The 19,786-nt window shown below is 34.9% G+C and overlaps 1 protein-coding gene across 2 annotated transcripts in view; it reads right to left on the bottom strand.

Moving 5' to 3' along the window:
- Window positions 1–2,078: 2,078 nt before the first annotated feature.
- Window positions 2,079–19,786, bottom strand: part of LOC149770178 (neuroplastin-like) — a 45,583-nt gene continuing 27,875 nt past the window's right edge. For both annotated transcript variants that reach the window (XM_089949274.1, XM_089949275.1), the window contains 4 exons: window positions 17,694–17,792; window positions 13,079–13,345; window positions 8,570–8,699; window positions 2,079–4,835 (listed from right to left, as the gene is read on the bottom strand). In XM_089949274.1, the coding sequence (XP_089805400.1) occupies window positions 4,790–4,835; window positions 8,570–8,699; window positions 13,079–13,345; window positions 17,694–17,792 (542 nt within the window). In that variant the 3' untranslated portion in view covers window positions 2,079–4,789. The remainder of the gene's footprint in view (window positions 4,836–8,569; window positions 8,700–13,078; window positions 13,346–17,693; window positions 17,793–19,786) is intronic.

The raw sequence follows: 19,786 nt of genomic DNA, 5'->3' as shown, positions 1-19,786 counted from the left end.
GGTCGGTGGTTCTTTCCAGTGTTTTCCCAGGTTCTTCCTCCACCATTAATACTGGCCGCCATGTATAGCCTATCATGTGCTGAAAAATGGTGTTAAACCCCACAACAACAACAACAACCCACTGCACTTAAACTATTTTTTTGAAAAATTATTTTGTTACACTTCATTCTTTTTAATCTTTGAGTAGATTCTGACAGTTTGCAGATGTTGATTTGTGAGTGTGTGTGTGTTGATTTAGATTTTTAATGTAGCTTTAACAATTTTCCAGTCGTATCATTACGATGTCTACAGTGTGGTAGCTTAAAGTGATGTCTACCACTTGGGCAACATGCTGCAGACATGTAGCATGATGTCCCACCCAGTCACATTATTCTGACACCAGGCTGACCAGTCCTAACACTAACATCTTAATGCTGAGCGCCTAGCGAGGCAGCTGTTGGTACCATTTTTACAAGTCTCTGGTATGACTCGGCTGGGGTTCGAACCCACAACCTCCCACGTCTGTGGTGGATGCTCTAACCACTAGGCCACCAGAGCATTGTGTTATTTTGTGACACTTTGTTCTATTTACCCTTGTAATTGTAACTAGTATTCCACACAGTATGCAGGATAACTGGACAGGCACATGTTGGTGAATGACAGGATTGAAGAAAATATAAAGCACTCCTTCACTTCCAATTTCATTAAGTAGTAGTGAAATTATAGGTATAATGAACTTCATGATAAGGCAGTCTCTAAATAAGGCAGTATACTCTACAGTTTGCATAGAAGGCATGGTAATGAGTACTACATTTGGAGTAAAGACATTTGTCATTATTAGCATATTCAATTATATAATATACATGATTTAAAGTATATAAGCTATAGTGCAGGTATCATTTCATGTTCTTGTGTAGGACTATAGACGCTGCATCTACTTTATGAGCGAGTTAGCAAATAGCACTAATAAATGAACCGGTGTCTTCAATTCAGCAGTAATATTTTTGATGTGGAAAATGACAAATATATCCAGAAGCAACCAAAACTAAAAAAATAACATGTACATATGCATTATCTGCAGTGAGCGAGAGGATATAATGTGTTTTCTTCCGGAATCTTGTGTAATAAGAAACTAACTGATCAAAGCATATGAACTTGAAATATATATGGCGTTTCCAATGCTTTTAGCTTTCATTATCAGATAACTTGAAAAAACTTCTGCATTTTAAAGCCATTGTAAATGCCAAATATTTTTCACATTTGTATAATGCTTTAGGTCCCAACATAAACAAGGTTTTGGTGAGACAAAAATATATAAAGGAAATGTTTTCAGCCCCAGAAATTGACCTAAATGGATAAATTAATCATAATTAATATATCACTGCATGTCAATAAAAATCTGACAATAAATCTGGACTACTAATCAATACTAACAATGGCAAATTTGTGAAGTGCTAAAGAATCAGCCCCAGGAAAAACTTCTCTGGCATTCAAGTCTGGTGTACTTCACTTATCTGTATATCATTAACAAATTAAAATAGTCCATTTTTTTCCTGTCTTGATTATTAACACTTTTCTAGAAGCTCATTTTCTCTTTTATCTTAAATTATATAATCAACAGTTTGATCATGCAGACCCTTCTCATGAACAAATAGGTGCAGTTTAAAGCATCTGGGGTGCTGCTGTAAAGTTAGTCCGGTTCCCTGACTAATTTCACTAATTCTAAGATGAAACCCGGATCCAAATAACACATGGATGACCAATTATCTGGATTTTTCAGCAACCATAATTTTTTTCCTTATTTTTTGCTAGTATGCCTCAAGTCCATATTTTAAGGGTATTTTTTGTAAGACTTACAGCAAAATCACAAGAGTTGGCAGGTCTGGTTTAAAGGAGGTAACTCCTTATGCAACAGCTAACTCCTTCAAAGTACATTTTGTGAATAATTTTTGGCAGGTCTGTGGACCTTTCTGCATCTTTAAAGAAAAGAATTCAATAATTTTTGCTTTTGTCATATTTCTTTTGGAGGAAATAATGCTATTTCTCTGAACAAGTCTTCTGACAAATTAAAAGAATGGGACATGATATCGAAAAAGAAACCTGTTATGAATTATTTATTAACTTAAGGGATAATTATGCAAATATACAAGTATTATTCAAAGCAAATCAATGTACCATGACATAAAAATTCCTAAATTGACAGAGGGTTATAAAACAATGATAATTTCCCGTTTGTAACATTAGTTATATTCCACAAACTCTAACAATCCTGTGCTACATGCATTTGTAATAATTATAAGTACTAACTGTACACTACCTCTGGCCTTATGTCATCATACAAATACAATATGGTATACTGGTCAACTTTCAAAGGTACATCTGTACTCCAAACTTGTGTTTGATTTTATCTAATTATTACTGAACCAATTCGTAAATAAATCTAGATGCAATGTTTTTGTTATCAATTATTTACTTTCTGGAAATAACATTACAAAGACCGTCTTACAACCAGTTGGTAATACCTGTGTAGGTTGGAGGTATGGCCTAGCTATAAAACAAATGAGGCAGGTAATCTTAATCAGATGATGGCCATGTCAACAAATCCACAATGCCACACCACCAAATGTACCAATGAAAAAGTGATTGTCACAACAAGACAAAAACTGTCAAAGGTGACATCCCATTTATAAAGTTAGATATTCTTTATGAGTCAAACTAACTGTAATCTATTTAATTTTCATTTTTTTACCCCTTCATATACAGCTTTAAAACAAATACCTTATATACTGTTTCATATCCTGTTTTTCATTTTTGAAAAATCTACAGTTTAGTAAAAACCCAGCCTTACAAGTGTAGAGTGCAGGCAGACTGTAGACCAGTTACCTGGAGCACACATTTAACCAGCAATACCCGAGTGTAGTCAAATTATATACCATAAACAGTAGGGCTTATGAAATCACTGCTGTGTGAAATATAATCCATATTTCCCTTCCAATTTCTAATGATTTACCTAGTTTATAAAACTGCTTCATATAGAATGTCTTCTTTCTCTTGAAAAAAAAAAGCCTATAAACCACATGGTTTATATATAAGCTCTGCTATATTTTAAACCTCATCAATCGAAAACCCATACCAATATGAATTTCCATTCAGGAGAAGCAGTGAAAAGATTTTCAAGATGGCTACCATGTTGGCCATATTGGATTCCAGATTGGCACTATTTTCATTTATGTCATACAGTGAATGGAAGATTAAAAACACCTTTAGGTATTAAATGAATGTAATATTTATTATACTTGTATATTTAAACCATAACGTCTAGTTGCCCTTACAATAAAAGCTTTTCTTTGTTTGATATTGTACAGAAGATACTATTGAGACTGAACACTGACAATAGACATTTCTCTTGGCTGTTCAAGATACTAATTTCTATAAAAAGAAAAGTCATGCCTAAAATAAAAAAAAAGAACTAAAGAAACAGCCATTACCATTTACACTGTACATAGTATGTACGTGTAAAATTCTGAAAATGAATACCTACATGTCTGTAAACATTCCATATGGCCCCAAATAATGTGTACAAGTATTCCAGAGGATTCTGCCATAATAATGCTCTACACAACATTTCTAATAACAGCTGACAGATTTATATTCATGTGCACAATATATTACAATGGGTAAATACATTATTATAAAATGGACATAGAAAACTCTCACAAATCATTTCACATTCAAAAGCACATACATACACTGTTGTCTTAAAAACGATACATACAGTGTAATATGGAAGAAGTGTTTGACAACAACAATCATAATCTTCTAATAAAATTATTCTCCAGACCTGCAACTAGGATGTAGAAATGTGAGCATGCTATGCACAAACCCACTCAAAAGCCTTCAAGCAATTCAATACTGGAGAAATTTATCAATATCTTAAAATTTCCCTACTTCACATTTTAAAGTACTATTCCAGACGAAAATACCTAAAATCTCTAACAGCATCCATTTAATAAATTAAAATAGTAACCAAACTAAACCAACTGCATACTACCTTAAAATAAATAAAACCAAAACAATGAATTGTTTTTACTATGAGGTACTTACATTTGGGGCAAAATTCAACAATTATTATATACAAATTGTTCAACATTTAAAAAAAATAAGAATATAAAAAAACTGCCACTTTGACTAATAGATTTTAGCATTTTCTGTGGCACAATATCTGTTCTTAATGATTTAATTCTCCAATTAGAATTCATCAAATGCCTGAAACAATAAACTTAATGCAATCAACATAGAAAAAGAGAAGTGACTCCAGACAAGTCGTAAAGATATGAATTACTATAGTAGTGAACACAGCTACTATATTAATTAATTCAGTGGAATGCCTGTGAGAGCAGTATGCAATATATTCATAAAATTTCCTTATATAATGGATTATCTCTCTTCTATCAAAAGATATATCTGGCAAGACATTAATACTCAGCCAAAGAAATGCATCTCTAGTATATATGCATACTGTAATTAAAATCTGTACATCTTGTGCAATTTTTAAAAACATTTCTATTATTTGGTTCATTGTTGATCCACATTTTATTGAATATTTCAATCTGTTCAATATTAAGGTACTTGAATATAAGTGGGACAGTGAGCATGTTTTGCCAATTCTTGTCAAGTTAGATCCCTTTTTTATTCAACTGTTGATGATGCTGATGCTGTTACCAATTATACAATGGATTTCTGTTGAAAATGATCTTCTCAAGCTTGGTATAAATGGTGTATTCTTGTTTTTCAAGGATCAATTTGTGATTTAGTTACGTCTCCTCACTCCTGCTCTGTTGTCACCAGGGTTGTCTCTGAAAAGATAAATTTTATATAAATTTTGTACAACACTAAATGTGAAAGGACTAGCTATATAGCTGACTTCTTTCTTTCAATCAGGTGGCTTTTAAATGCTATTCATGCTATGCTGAAAAGATTTGATGTATAGGACATGTCAACTACTTTAAAGTCCAGGGAAGGCAGTCATATTAGATGCTCTTTCAGTCCTTTTAAGTACAGTTCTACCAATTGAAAAACACATCCACTATGTACAGTTCTAATTTTGAAGGATGCATATGTTTGTATGAATTGACCTGTAATCAATATCATATTTAGTTGTTTTTTTATTGTTGTTGTTGTTGTTGTTGTTTTAGGGTTTAACGCCATTTTTCAGCACACGATAGGCTAAACATGGCGGCCAGTATTAATGGTGGAGGAAGAACCCGGGAAAACCCCGGAAAGAACCACCGACCCACGAGAAGCTACTGGCAAGCTTTCTCACATACCCACATAGGCTGAATCCGAGACTCGAACCCACGCAGACAGAGGTGAGATGGCAGTGATCTGTAACGGACAGCGCTTTAGACCACTCGGCCACTCGGGGCATGGTTATGTTTATCATGCAGTGACAAAACAAAGGTCATGGTGGCTTAAGTCAGTATTGTATCTATCAAATGAAGCCTACCTTAAATGGCATAAAACATAATAAAACTCACTGAAAGCTATCAGGTAGTCTGTTTTAAAGTACTTTTATTATCTTATTATCAGTGAGAATGGTATATAAAGATGTCATGTATGTCTGTCTGTAATTTGCTAAAAGAAAATACAACCAGTATGTCAACACACATAAAACCGCACCACCAGCCACTGACAGACACAAAGATAAAAAGACCATCTCAAGTTAACATGTGTATTGATAAAAAATCATATCACAGGCTGTGTATCGTAAATAGAATTTGATACCTGTCATATGTTTCTCATATCACAACTAATTGGAAGCTAAAATAAAATTGTTGATGGAAGAACAGACGAACTGCAAGATATGTAGCAAAAAATTTAATATTCTGCTTTGCTGCATTCCTAGCTCCATAACTGAGGACGTAAATACCAATGAGGGTAAAGTAAACCATTTCTTCAATAAGTCAGGAAAAGTACATGCTTTACCAAGCAGTACATCAGCTGCAATCAGGTGAAAAAAGAAGAAAAAAGGTCAGCAGGAGAGAAAGACAGAGACAGAGAGTCTAAAGTAAAATGTTAATTTTTCTTGAAAGGTCAAGGACAACATGGTTATCTTTCAGTCTGGGAGGCTAAAGCCTCTGTCCCAGCTGAACCGGGACCATCTAGTTCCAATGACTCACCAAATTTTGCCCCCCAAAACAAGTCTGATCACTACATCATCAATTATCATACTGCTGAAGAGCCAAATGAACTCCAAGAAACTCCAATTTTGATATAATTATGACTTACTTCTGCAGCAGGTTATGTAATTAGAATAACATCCACATAAAAGCACAAATGCAAACAAAAATTTTTAAAAATGTTTGAAGGTTATACGAAATTTAAGATCTATAATAATCTGTAACACATTGCCATTTCAACAAAACCAAGTCAACAAATTCACTCTACACAATACTGTTTTTACAATATAGTAAATGAAAGGTAAATCTGGACCACTAGTCCAATACGTGTGCCAAGTTTCATAGGGATAATATTTTCCTTCTGTAATGAAAATGTTTAGACAATGTACACGGCAATAGTTACATTTACAGGACCCCACCCCACCCCACAACAATACAGCATACTGGGGGCATAACTAGGGTTAATTTTATACAATAAACTATTCTTTAAAAGTTGTTGTTGTGGGGTTTAACGCCATTTTTCAGCACGATAGGCTATACATGGCGGCCAGTATTAATGGTGGAGGAAGAACCCGGAAAACCCCGGAAAGAACCACCCACCCACGAGAAGCTACTGGCAAGCTTTCTCACATGCCCACATTGGCTGAATCTTAGACTCGAACCGCCGCAGACAGAGGTGAGATGGCAGTGATCCGTAACGAAGAGCGCTTTAGATTCTTTAAAAGAATTACAAGACCAAGTTTATTCAAATTAGTGACAATATAAATTCATGGCATCATTTCATCCACTTTTTAATGTATGGATCCTCAGTTTAAATGAATAGCAAGCTGTTAATTTCTTCAAGCTGTTGGATTCTTTTAATTCGAAAAAAAAAAGTATTTTAAGCTGAAGTGCTGAATTGTTTGAGAAAAAAATGAAAACTGCATAGTTTTTAAATTGCATGTATTTCAATAAATTTAAACAGTAGATACACAAACTCTTAATGAAAAATGATGGTGGGTGCCAAAACTTTATTTTTAAAGATTAGCATCAAGACTCATGTGTAACAAATTTGCCTGTACAGGTGCAAATACAGGTAAAATGACAAGTTACCATTGTACTTCATCTGTATTTTGGTCTGTTTTAAATGGATATTAAAGTTAAAATATATCTAAGAAATATTGTATTCTTTATTAGTTCAACCAAGTACTTGTACATGTTATGTTTGTTACAATGTTATACCTAAATTGTGATAATCACAGGTAGAGAAAAGTAAGTTTTATAACCATCCACTCCATGAATGTCAGAGGTAAATTTACAACCCAGTATCAGTAATAAATGTTCATGAAACAACTTCACTTGCTATTTTTTCTAATATGGTTGCATTATTTCATGCCCACTTATGTGCTTAAGAGTCACCTATCAAGTTTATTACCTGTTCTGGTGCTATTCTAAAACATCAGAACTAATATCTTCACTTTGTTTGTAATTTACACGTATGTGGAATAACCTGAAACAATCAGACACATAAAGTGACACTTGGCATGTTTCACATCTGAAGGAGTGTGTGTGATTTAGTATTTTAACGTAACTTTATCAATTTGTCAGCCATACTGCTATGATGTCTGCAGTGTGGCAGTTTATAGTGATGTCTAGCACTGGGGCATCATGCCACAGACATGTATCATGTCCCACCCAGTCACATTATCCTGACACCAGGCAGAGCAGTCCGAAACATTAACCTCTTAATGCTAAGCGCCTAGCGAGGCAGCTGTTAGTACTGTTTTCATAAGTCTTTGGTATGTCTTGGCACCAGATTGTTCCGATTCCCTTCTTACCTCAACTAACTCAAATATGAAACCCAGAATTAAACCAAACATAGACATGATAATATCTTGATTTTTACTGAAAAAATCACATTGGCATAATTCCAGCTATTATTCCAAAAGTCCATAAGTGATTTCCGTAATACTTGTGGTCAAATCATAAGGGTGAGCATGTCTGTATATAGTAGCAAAATGACAGTATTTGGAATGATTATTAGTATTTTGCACCAATTTCAACAAAATAGAATATGTTAGTCCGCAATACAGTAAATAATGATTTCCAAGTTGATTTTATTTCTCAACTACTAGATCATTTCAGAAGAAATTTTTGCAGAAACATGTTATTTTTCTCTGAACTAAGATAAAAACAACTTTACTACAATTTCAATGTATTTCTGATAACTAGTTAAAAATCTTAAATTTAATCAGATCATTGTAGTATACTGTCTGACCTCCATTATCTGAAATGGACAACAACCGATTACAGGTTATCAAAACTCATTTCTGTGTACCCAATGCTGTGTTTGATCTGACATTTTTAAGGAGACTATTATGTGTCATATTTAAAAAGCTGGATTGTGCATAGGACTCTGAGAAATAACTCACTGCCCATCTGGGGCATCCTCTTCACTCTCTAGCTGCTTGCTGCGTTTCTTCTCATAGATGAAGATGATGATGCAAAGGACAATCACTTCTGCTACAATACCCAGGAAAGGCCACAAAGCTGCTAGCTTGTCTGAAACATGGGAGAAAATCCAATAAAAAGATATCAAGCACAAGATAGAAGGAACTTGACAGAAAACAAGTTCCTTGGTGAGTCTCAATTGTTTGAAAAAGAATTTCCAGGAATTCATTTTCAATTAGTTTTAACTAGATTTCATACAAAGCCTTCTGGTGAAAACCCTATGCGGATGTGACTTTCTTGAAGGTGTAGCGATAAGATTTTCAAGATGGCAAATGTGTGGCCATATTGAGTATCAGATTGGCACAACTTAGTCAAGACCTACTAGATACCATAAAAAGACTTCTGGTGAAAATCCTATGTCTTTATATTCAGGATGAGTACAAATAACAAGATTTTCATTATGGCTGCTGTGGTAGACATACTGGATGTCACAATGGCACTATTTTCCTTTCGAGCAAACCAATCATAAGAAGCTTGTCAATTTGACATGAAGGTCAATTCATGTGAAGTAACAATATCAAGATTTTCATCATGGCCACTGTGGTGGACATACTGAATATCCAGCTGGCAGCATTTTCTTTTACAACCTACCAGACATTATAAGAAGTCTTCTGGTGAAAACACCGTATCAATATGTAACTTTGCATTAAAGAGAAGCTGTGAAAAGATTTTCAAGATGGCTGCAATGATGGCCATATTGGATCAGCACCATTTTCATTTAGTACAAAGAAAACGTGGATAAATGTGTGCAAAGTTTCTTGGCAATCCAATTAGTTTAGTAGTGATTATGTATATTTAATTTATATTGTGTGACTGATTATTGTCCATAATTGAGGGTAGAGTTGGACCCATCTGACTAATGTATTAATTTTTGTAAGCAACATATAACATAGCTAATTGTTGCTTTAAATGGTAGATTACAGTATTATAATTTTTTAGTTAACATGTTTGCTTAAGTCTAAATTTAGAATACTGGTATTCCCTTTGGGAATTCCTGGTGTACTGACTATTTGCTATGTTCTTTGCTAAAGTTTTAGTAACAGTCCTGATATTGTCGTCAACTTAAAATATTACAGAAATGAACTTCTGACCCCTTCTGTCCCGTATTCTGGTCCACATATTGTGACTTTTTTATAATGGAGAAGTAAACAGAAATTCTTTATTCCTATCGTATCAGGCTTTAGAGGAATCAATTTCAGTTGTGTTCAGTTTAAATTTGAGAGGATTTATTTTATTAAAATTATTTACTGGAATTTCAATGTGTTCATTAATATTTTTTGACTAAATCACTATTTTTGGAATCATTTGGAATTCATTCAAGGACATTTTAAATTATATCACAATACATCCAGACTGTTAGCACATCAACACCATTCCAAGCTATTACATTCAAAATTGAAATTCTTTCGGAACACCAATGGAATTTATTCAGAATACTCTATACTTTTGGACTTGTGATAGAACTTATTAGGTGTGTGTGTGTGATTAGGATTTTTATCATGGCTTTAACAATTTTTCAGTTATATCGCTATGAAGTCTGCACTGTGGCAGTTTATAGTGATGTCTAGCACTGGGGCATCGTGCCGCAGACACGAAGTATGATGTCCCACCCAGTCACATTATCCTGACACCAGGCCGACCAGTCCTAACACTAACCTCTTGATGCTGAGCGCCTAGCGAGGCAGCTGTTAGTACCATTTCTGTAAGTCTTTGGTATGACTTGGCCAAGGTTCGAACCCACGACCTCCCACTTCTGAGGCGGACGCTCTAACCACTAGGTCACCGGAGCGGTGACAGAACTTTCAGGACTATTTGGGATTTAATTCATGACACAGTAAATTATTTTTTTTAATTTGCAATTCACAGAAAATAAATTATTTTGTTGAATTTTACAAAACTTTTTGGTTTTTGCTCTTTTCTGTTACTTAGTAGTAAGACCATAGCATTGAGAAATGAAAACAAACTTGTATAAATGGATGGACAGTCACTCGACTTGGGACAACCAGGCCATCCCATAAGCTATGCTGGTCTATGACATGTATGAGCCAATAATGGCATTTATTTAATAAGAACTTTTGTCTACATTACTTGAAATTTATTTTGAAATGGTCTACTTTATTATAAAATTCTGAATCTAAATTTCCAAGTCACTTTCCCCTACTTAACCCTATACCTCATAGACTGTATGGCATTTTAGCCCTTCGATACACATGTAGCAAGGTTACCCAGTGCAATGTGCTATAAAAAGAATACTTGTTACCTACTCGACTCCATACACATTAGCCTGCCTGTTAACTGTTAAGCAGTGTAGTGTATGTTGTTGTTGTTGTTGTAGGGTTTAACGCCATTTTTCAGCACACGATAGGCTATACATGGCGGCCAGGATTAATGGTGGAGGACGAAAACCACGGAATGAAACACCGACCCATGAGAAGCTACTGGCAAGCTATCTCACATACCCACATTGGCTGAATCCGAGACTCAAACCCATGCAGACAGAGGTGAGATGGCAGTGCTCCGTAACAGAGCGCTTTAGACCACTCAGGGCCCTTTAGTGTATGTTACGTTTAACAGCAAATTTAACCATTTTACATTTTTGCTACACATCTATTATGGAAAAATTTAATAGTAAAGTCTGATCGTTATAGCTATGTAATTATCTTTCATGTAAGAATTTTGAATGTGCTTTAAAATATTGAGAGAACTCGATCACCGTCAAGTCAGTGAAGCTGTGCGACCAACCGTAGCTGCCATTTCTCATTCTTCAAATTTACAAGTTCTCTGTCTGCGTTTACATCACTAAGTCATCTGAATTTGATAATTATAAAAACTAATTGCTGCCTACATCAATATCAGAGCCTTTACCTAAGTTAATGAAGCTTTCATAGTTGTGATTCTAATCGTGAAAACTCCATAAGTACTTAACAAAATCCATTGTGGAGAGTGGAGAATACAACCCAGTTACTTTAAATAGCAGATTTTGACCAGAGCATAAACAGCGACCACATGATCTGACGTAATGGTCATTCACAGAAATGAATGCATTATCTAATAGGGGGTTTTCCTCAAAGGTGGCTCTATGAAAACCCGCTCAAAATGGCTGATGTTTACAGCACGTGTCAAAAGGCGCTTGTATGCGAATTGGGTAAAGGCATCCAAAAGCGCTTGTATGCGAATCAGTTAGGAGGCATCCAAAGGCACTTGTATGTGAATGGAGTAGAGGCGTCCAATGGCACCTGCATGAGGTAAAGTGTTAACTGAATATCATAAGCTAAATACCTCATATGGATGCACAGACGTTTTTCAAGTTAAACATGCATTTTTTACAAACCTGAAGCATGTAATAAATTATAAAGAAACTTTTGGAACAAAAGAATTATAGTTTTTCTTATTTTTCTAATTGAATCAATTGCAAGCATGCAATAATATAAGTCTGAAAAATTAATACTTTCAGAGTTATCTCCCTTTCTTACAAATGGGGAAAATAAATAGTTGACTGGCAGACACAGCCTTTCCAGCTTATCTGCTAAAGCTGTGCAGTGCTGGCCTGGTTGCAATATGATACATATCAAGACATTTAGGAGGTGACACAACATACACTGAGTAACTGGAGTGACAATACAATATGAATTCTCAAGAGAGACATCTAACTCATCCATTTGTCTTTGCATGTTATGCCAGTGCTGTTATGTTGGTGTTGCAAGTGTAAACCAGGGCTTTTAGCATTACCTAAAAATTTATGACCATTTTGTACATTCTGTAAATGATTTTGTCATCAACTGCACTGTGCTTTAATAGTTATTTAACCCCTTAAACCCAAATTATTTCCAGACTGAAGCCTAAATACAGCCAATGGGTTTATGTTTAGGACTTGATCTCTGCCAGTCTGGTCTTGGCAAAGCAATAGAGGATCTGATTTTTTTAAATACAGAAATTAAATCTTCAAACACCACTATTTGTAAGAAAAAATAGAAATGCTGAACAGATGATTCTATTATTTTATATAATTATAGCAGAGTAAAAAATGATCCTCATGTTTCATCACACTGTGTTGGTTTTTCTTGTTTAGTGGGGCAACCTGTCAAATAATTTGTACAACAATAGTATTTGTTACTTTTTAAAGTAATTCAAGTTTTTATATCTGCTTTAGAATATTTAGGGTTTAATCTTGTCTAAATTTAGGCCAATGTTGGTTTACTTACCAAAAAACCTTAAGTATGGAAACTAACGTTCAAATTTGGAACAATTCCCGTTTCAGTCAATAATATCAATTAATGCAAAAAATAGTCATTAAAAAATCAAATCCTTTGTTCTAGTTTGTACTGTTTTTGAAATTATGTTTATGGGGAGAATATGTAGGTATACAGTTGCCCAATTTACCCAAACATTAAGTATCATTATGATGTACTGACTAAAAATATCCAACTTACCCTTGACCCTGACAACCATTGTAGCACTAGCAGTATGATTGAAATCACTGGCTACACACTCGTATTCTCCCTTATCGTCAAATCCCAGATTGTAGATAACCAGTCGTCCCTCCTTGGGATGAATTCTCTCAGTCTGGTTCAAAGCCTGGCCGTCTTTCTTCCAAGTAATGGTAGGTTTTGGAAATCCTGATGCCGTGCATCGCAACTCCAATGTATCTTCTTGAACCAAGTTCTTGTTTTTGTCGTGAAATTCAATTTTTGGGACAGCTTAAATGAAAGATTACCTTTTAGTATTCACAAGTACATGTAACATTAATGCAATTCCTGGCTAACTCAAAAAAGTGCCTTGAAACAAGCTAGCAATTCAGACGTTGATATTTATTAAAAAATTAAGGCTGAGATAACTGTTCATTTTGAAAATTGGGGGCAAGTTCCCATGACTGTGATAAAATCAAGGACGAAGCCCCAAACATACAGAATAATTATTATATTTCCTAGTAAAAAGAAGGCACCAAAAGAAAATGCAATATGCAACTTTGTGTACATTTCTACCAAACTTTGAATATGTGCAGTTTCACACAAGAATGGATAATCTCATCACTCATCTTCAATCATTTTCACTGACCTCACTGTCACTTACAGTATTTATTATTCTAGTTATTGTATCTTCCCAAGATAACTGTTCTCCTACAGTGTTGCAAGGTGGAAAATAGCATCAAAGATTATGGCACTTTATACCACCAGATAATACTACAGAATGGAAGGTCTGAAGTTGAACAATGATCAGCTGACTTCAAACTTGTCCTGCATCAATTTTGCTGATCCCACACTATAAATAGCACTGAATTGGATTAAAGTTTGTAACTATGATTGCCCAATAGTCTGCAAGTAGAGTGCACATTGTTCATCACCAAGATGTATTAAAAAAACACTAGATCCATGTGGGCCTGGTACTGCTCACCTGCTTTTATAACTTAAGAGTTTACCATGTCACTAAGCAGGCTTATATAGTATTTTAAGAACATTACTCAGATTAACGATCTACCAAACTTCGCCATGCTGATTTTATTCGTTTTACTGTAGCTTGATGAAATTTGTTCCAAAGATAAAGGCAAATTAATATGGAGAGTTGCTTTCTCATAATCAAAAACATCCAAAATCTTGATGACATAAACCGATTTACCAAGCTGTACAGAAACTGGAAAAGAAATCTGACTCCAGAGATAACAAGCTCAGCCAAACAGATGCAAGGTATTTATTAATTTGCACCAATTTCACTTATTATAGAATTTGTCTGTGAAAATAATATCAAAAGAGTCCCTCAAAGGAAATTAAGACCATTTCTTCCTTTTAACTGTTGCATATTTCAAACATCTCCAATATTCTTCAGTAGTGACTAGATTTTCAAATTAGCTGCTGAGGTGGACATTCTGGATGTCAGCTTGGTAAGATTTTCATTTAGGACAAAGTAGATATTTTGAAGTCTTTTGGTGAAAATCCTACATCATAATGATCATTCATTCAAAGGAATTAGTAACAGCAAGATTTTTATGACAATTATAATGGCAGCCATATTGGATGTATGATTGTCATCATGTTCATTTAGGACTAACTAAGTATCATCATAAATCTACTGGTGAAGATCCATGTTGATATAGCCATCCATTTGTAAACAAGTAGAGACAACATTATTTTAGTGAAAAGCTCACGTTTATATAACCATCCATTTGGGAGCAGAGATAAGATTTTTAATATGGCTGCTGTGTAGCAGTAATATCAGTCAATGCAGGAGGTAGTAATGATGGCAAGATTTTTAAATCAGTGGTCATGCCGGCCATATTGGATAAATGACTGCTACCATTTTTGTTTAGAACCAACGAGGCATCATAAGAAGGCTATGCAAACAATACTTTCAGGATATTGCTCCATTCAGGAGTAGCAATAACTGATTTTCAAAATGGCTGCTGTGGTGTCCATTGGATGTCAGATTTGCATAGTCTTCATTTAAGACCAACTAGAAATCACATGTCTTTTGGTGTAAACCTCATGTTGATATAGCCATCCATTCACAAGCAGTAATGACAAGATTTTCAAGATGCCAACAATACTGGATGTCAGATTAGCACCATTTTCACTGAAAAACAACTGGACATCATAATACTTCTGGTGAAAACCCTACATTAATATGATTTTCTGTTCATGTAGAGTTGTGATAAGAATTTTACAATGGCTGATATAGCAGCCATATTGCATGACAGATCAACACAATTTGATTTAGGACCAGCCAGATATCAAGTTGGCTGATACAGCAGCCATACTGGAAATCAGATTGGCATTATTCTCATTAGGACTACAGTACACGCATCATGTTTTTCTGAAGTCCACATTCCCATGGTAGACCTTAATCCATTTTATGTTGTGTCTGTCCCAGATAGGAGAGTGTGGTTATCATGAATGGCCCACGTTGTGGTTTGTAGTGAATGGATCGAGTTTTATTGCACCTGTTCGAAGTCAAAGCAATATAATTACATAAACATGGACATCACTGCAGCGTGTGGAACTTACCTGTTCGTTCAGATGCAGTATATAGTGCAGAGAGTTTTATTGCTCCTGTTCGAAGTCAAAGCAATATAATTACATAAACATGGACATCACTGCAGCGTGTGGAACTTACCCGTTCGTTCAGATGCAGTATATAGTGCAGATTAATGCCATTTAATATTCAAGACTCACCCACTAAACTGCAATCACATATGTGTATTGCAAGAGATTAAAGATTTCCATGCAAAAAATGCAGAGAAATTTTGGTGTTTCACAAAATACACAGATTATAGTGATTTTAATACAAGGTTCTGCATTATAAAAAAAAAGAAATCACACGTAAGAATTAGCAGGTTTCATTCTGCTAGTCACTTTTAAATTGTTTGCTTAACATGTTTCCACACAATGAAATGTACTTAGTGCTATCCAACATGCAACTACTGTTAGGCCAGCCTGTTTAGTACTTGCGACACAAATATACATGTCCATATGACACATTTTCTCAGGAACTAGGCACATATTTACTTTTACCATTTACCTAATTTTTACACAGGCTCTCTGACCCACGTGCATTCTATAACAGGCAGTTGATTCTTTGCCATAAGTCTGACCAGTTTTCAGTATGGTGTAACAAAATATCATACACTGTTAAAGCTGGAAAATGTAATTAAAAGTTCAGTATTCGGAATGTGCAGCGACGATAAACATTATGTTCAACTGGAAAGTTTGTAAAGTATGCGTGGACTTTGCTGTCTCTCAACTTGACATAATTCCTGGAAAATCTTTTTCCATTTCACATGGCAACAGCAATCATATTTCCTGCCACAAGTCATACTCAAATTGGCATGTGATGTCCAATAAACATAATTGTGTCCCTTCATCTTTTATTCACAAGAATCTGAATAATCCTTTTTATTTTTCCTGTGTTGATTATTAGCACTTTTGAAAAGGCTTATTTTCCCTTTTGTCTTGAAACATGTAACGCTTGCAGGACGCCATTAAAAAAACAATTATATGATCAACAGCTTGATCATGCAGATGCTTCACATGAACAAATAGGTGTAGTTTAAAGTGTCTGATGTGCTGCTGTAAAGTTAATCTAGTTCTTGACCAATTAATAAGAAACCCAGATCCAAATCAAACACAGATGAACAAATGTTCCAAATTTGTCAGAAATGATCATTTTTCCGTTAATTTGTGCTTTTATGCTGCAAGTCCGTATTTTAAGGGTAATTTCCACAAGTGTTATGGCAAAATCGTTAACAGTTGGCAGGTCTGCTGAGAGGGAGATCTGTAAAACACGACGAGTGTACTGCAACTAGATGCAAGAAGTCGTTTAGTGAAAACCTTGTTGGCAACAAAAACATGTCCATTAATTTAAAAAGGCATCAAGATAGAAAACACAGTGCCCCAATCTACATCTCTCTGAAAATTTTATTGGATACATTCATGAGGTATTCAATTGAAAACCATGTCCACAATATCAACACTACCTATATTCCGCAGTGATCAGTGGATGTGACTCTGTTAAGTGAGCAGAGATATTCTCTATGTGAAGCCATGTCAGCTACATCAAGATGCATTGAGAGAGACAGATGGACAGACTCAATCACTACCCACTCCCAGTGTGAATCATGGAGAAACAGAAAACTGCACAACCTGTACTGTATACTCTATCATCCATTCTCACAACTTCAAGAACATGTTACTCCCTTTTGTCTGTCTGCTCCAAGGTACCAACTTCAATTAATCACAGCCACCATGTCTATTGCAAATTGTAGTGCATGGGAAATGTATTGTAAATTTATTTTGCTAGGATGAAAGCAGGCTTATTTATCTATATGCACTTTCATCAATGTTATGTAAAGGTTTAATATCAAATTTATTTACTATCTTTTGAAACCAGAAATGAAGTAGTTCTATAAAATTAAAGGATTTTTACACCATACTACAAGCAAGAATAAAAGCAAAGTTTTGCATGCAGACATGCAAACACAAATACACTCACAAAAATGAACATGATCAATAAGTAAATAGCAACTTTTGTGAAGAAGAGGGGCATAATAGCACTAACCTTTCACATTAAATGGTGGAGAGCGCACCTCCTGGCTAGAAGCCTTATCGTCCTTATTAAAGACCAACACACATCTGTACTCCCCTGCATCTTCCCTCACTGAAAAAACAAACACATACTTCATAATAACAGAATACATACAAATATGCTGTGACTTTCACATTTAACCAAGAATACAACAACACGCAGCCATAGTGGGCTTAATATCACTCACCTGGCCAACATCTGCCTAATAGCCAAAAGCAAGATGAGCTGACTAAAAATGTATGTGTATGTTGGATGTTTCTTTAGAAATGTATTCCTGTAATGTTGATTGAATATGTTATAAAAACAACTGTTTTGTGGTTTCTCAGGCTTTTATACCTGCATCCATATCCGATCACACATCATACTATTTGTCATATACTGAAAGCCTCTATGCCAGGATGCTTTTATGTCAAAATTAATTAAACTCTGTATATCAGTTTCGTGAGAGAGCTGTATAGCTGTTTTTCTACCTTTAACAATGGTGGTCATATCTGAAGGTGGATAGGAATCATTTGTATAATGTGAAAGACCTTCAAGCTTGTACACTTTGTCAAAATTTGCTCAAAATTCTTTCAAAAAGCATTTTAGAAATCATTAAAAAAAAATCTTTAAACAATTTAGCTGAGCATTTTCTGAGACTAAGTCAATGGAAGTTTTTTTCCATATTTTACACAGTAGAGGCCATATCTGATGGAAGACTGGCATAATTTCTATGAATTTAAGTAATTTATTATGGTGTGCTTTCCATCAAATTTTGTCAAATTCTGCAGAGTGGTTTCTGAGCAGAAAAAGTTTAGAAATGTCTATTTGAAGTTATGGCAGGCTTCAAAGACTGCTGATCAGTATCATCTGTACAAAACTGAAAGCCCAGATTACCATCACACTTTCTGCCAAATTTGTTTGTGATGTTGCCCATCTTTAAATTCATAACTGAACAAAAGTGAAATAACTTTCTGCCCGGATGTGTTGTTTCAAATTAGGTCAAATTCTCTTGATCTGTTTCAGAGATTCTGCCAGGATTTTCCCCCTCATCACAAATTACATGTTCAAATTTACAAATATACACAAACTTCAAGCTATTTGTCATGATATGCTGTGGCAGAATTGAACTTCCTCAACTGGGCTATGGTAAATTTGTTTTTTAAACAGTTGTCTTCTTGCAGGGGGGTTGATCTTGGTGACTAAAATTGTTGCAAAGTTTCAGCACCTAAAAAAGCGCTTAAGTCGGTCTTATTTTTCCTCATGACAGAAAATACTCTTTCACTGTCACTGATCTCCTACTGAGGAAGTCAGGTTATGTACAACAAGAAAACTCACAATGCTTCAGCAATGGCAGCTTGCAGGTCTACAGTCTACAGTATTCCTGCACTGTAGTCTGCGGGGTGATCTTAATTTTCCCAATATCTATGTGCTTTTAGCTAGTAGTTTGTTCTTTCATATCCTCTCTGCCATATGCCCACAAGGGCTTCTATTATTGTTGTTGTTGCAGGGTTTAATGTCATTTTTCAGCACAAGTTAGGCTATACATGGAGGCCAGTATAAATTGAGGAAGAACCCGGGAAAGAACCACCGACCCACGAGAAGCTACTGACAAGCTTTCTCACATAAGCACATTGGCCAATCCTGAGACTTGAACCCCCATAGACAGAGGTGAGATGGCACTAATCCATAATGGTGAGTGCTTTAGACAACTTCGGGCCATGGTTCATATTGTTGCCTACAATTTATGCAATACATGTACTATAAAATAATATTATTATATAGTACACATAGGACAGGTAAACTGTAAGCAATGATACATGCCCATGTGCACATTACCAATTGCAAAACCTGCAGAAAACTGTGCATAAAGCACAATGTAGATCAATGTTTGATGGCTGAATGCAAGGCTAATTTTTGGTGCATTCCAATCTATTATTTCACTTTTTGTGAAATATATTTGTTTTCCTTGGAGGTGAAACAATTTAACTGTAGTGTTATGTATATTTGATTTGATTTATATTTAATTTAATTTATTTGTCTGTTTTTAAGTTTAAAAAAAATATTTTTAACCTCATTACATGTCA

This window comes from Sinohyriopsis cumingii, unplaced genomic scaffold (assembly GCF_028554795.1).
Source record: "Sinohyriopsis cumingii isolate HCF-2022 unplaced genomic scaffold, ASM2855479v2 utg002530l, whole genome shotgun sequence".
Classification (NCBI taxonomy): domain Eukaryota; kingdom Metazoa; phylum Mollusca; class Bivalvia; order Unionida; family Unionidae; genus Sinohyriopsis; species Sinohyriopsis cumingii.
This window is presented reverse-complemented; position numbering and strand designations above follow the sequence as displayed.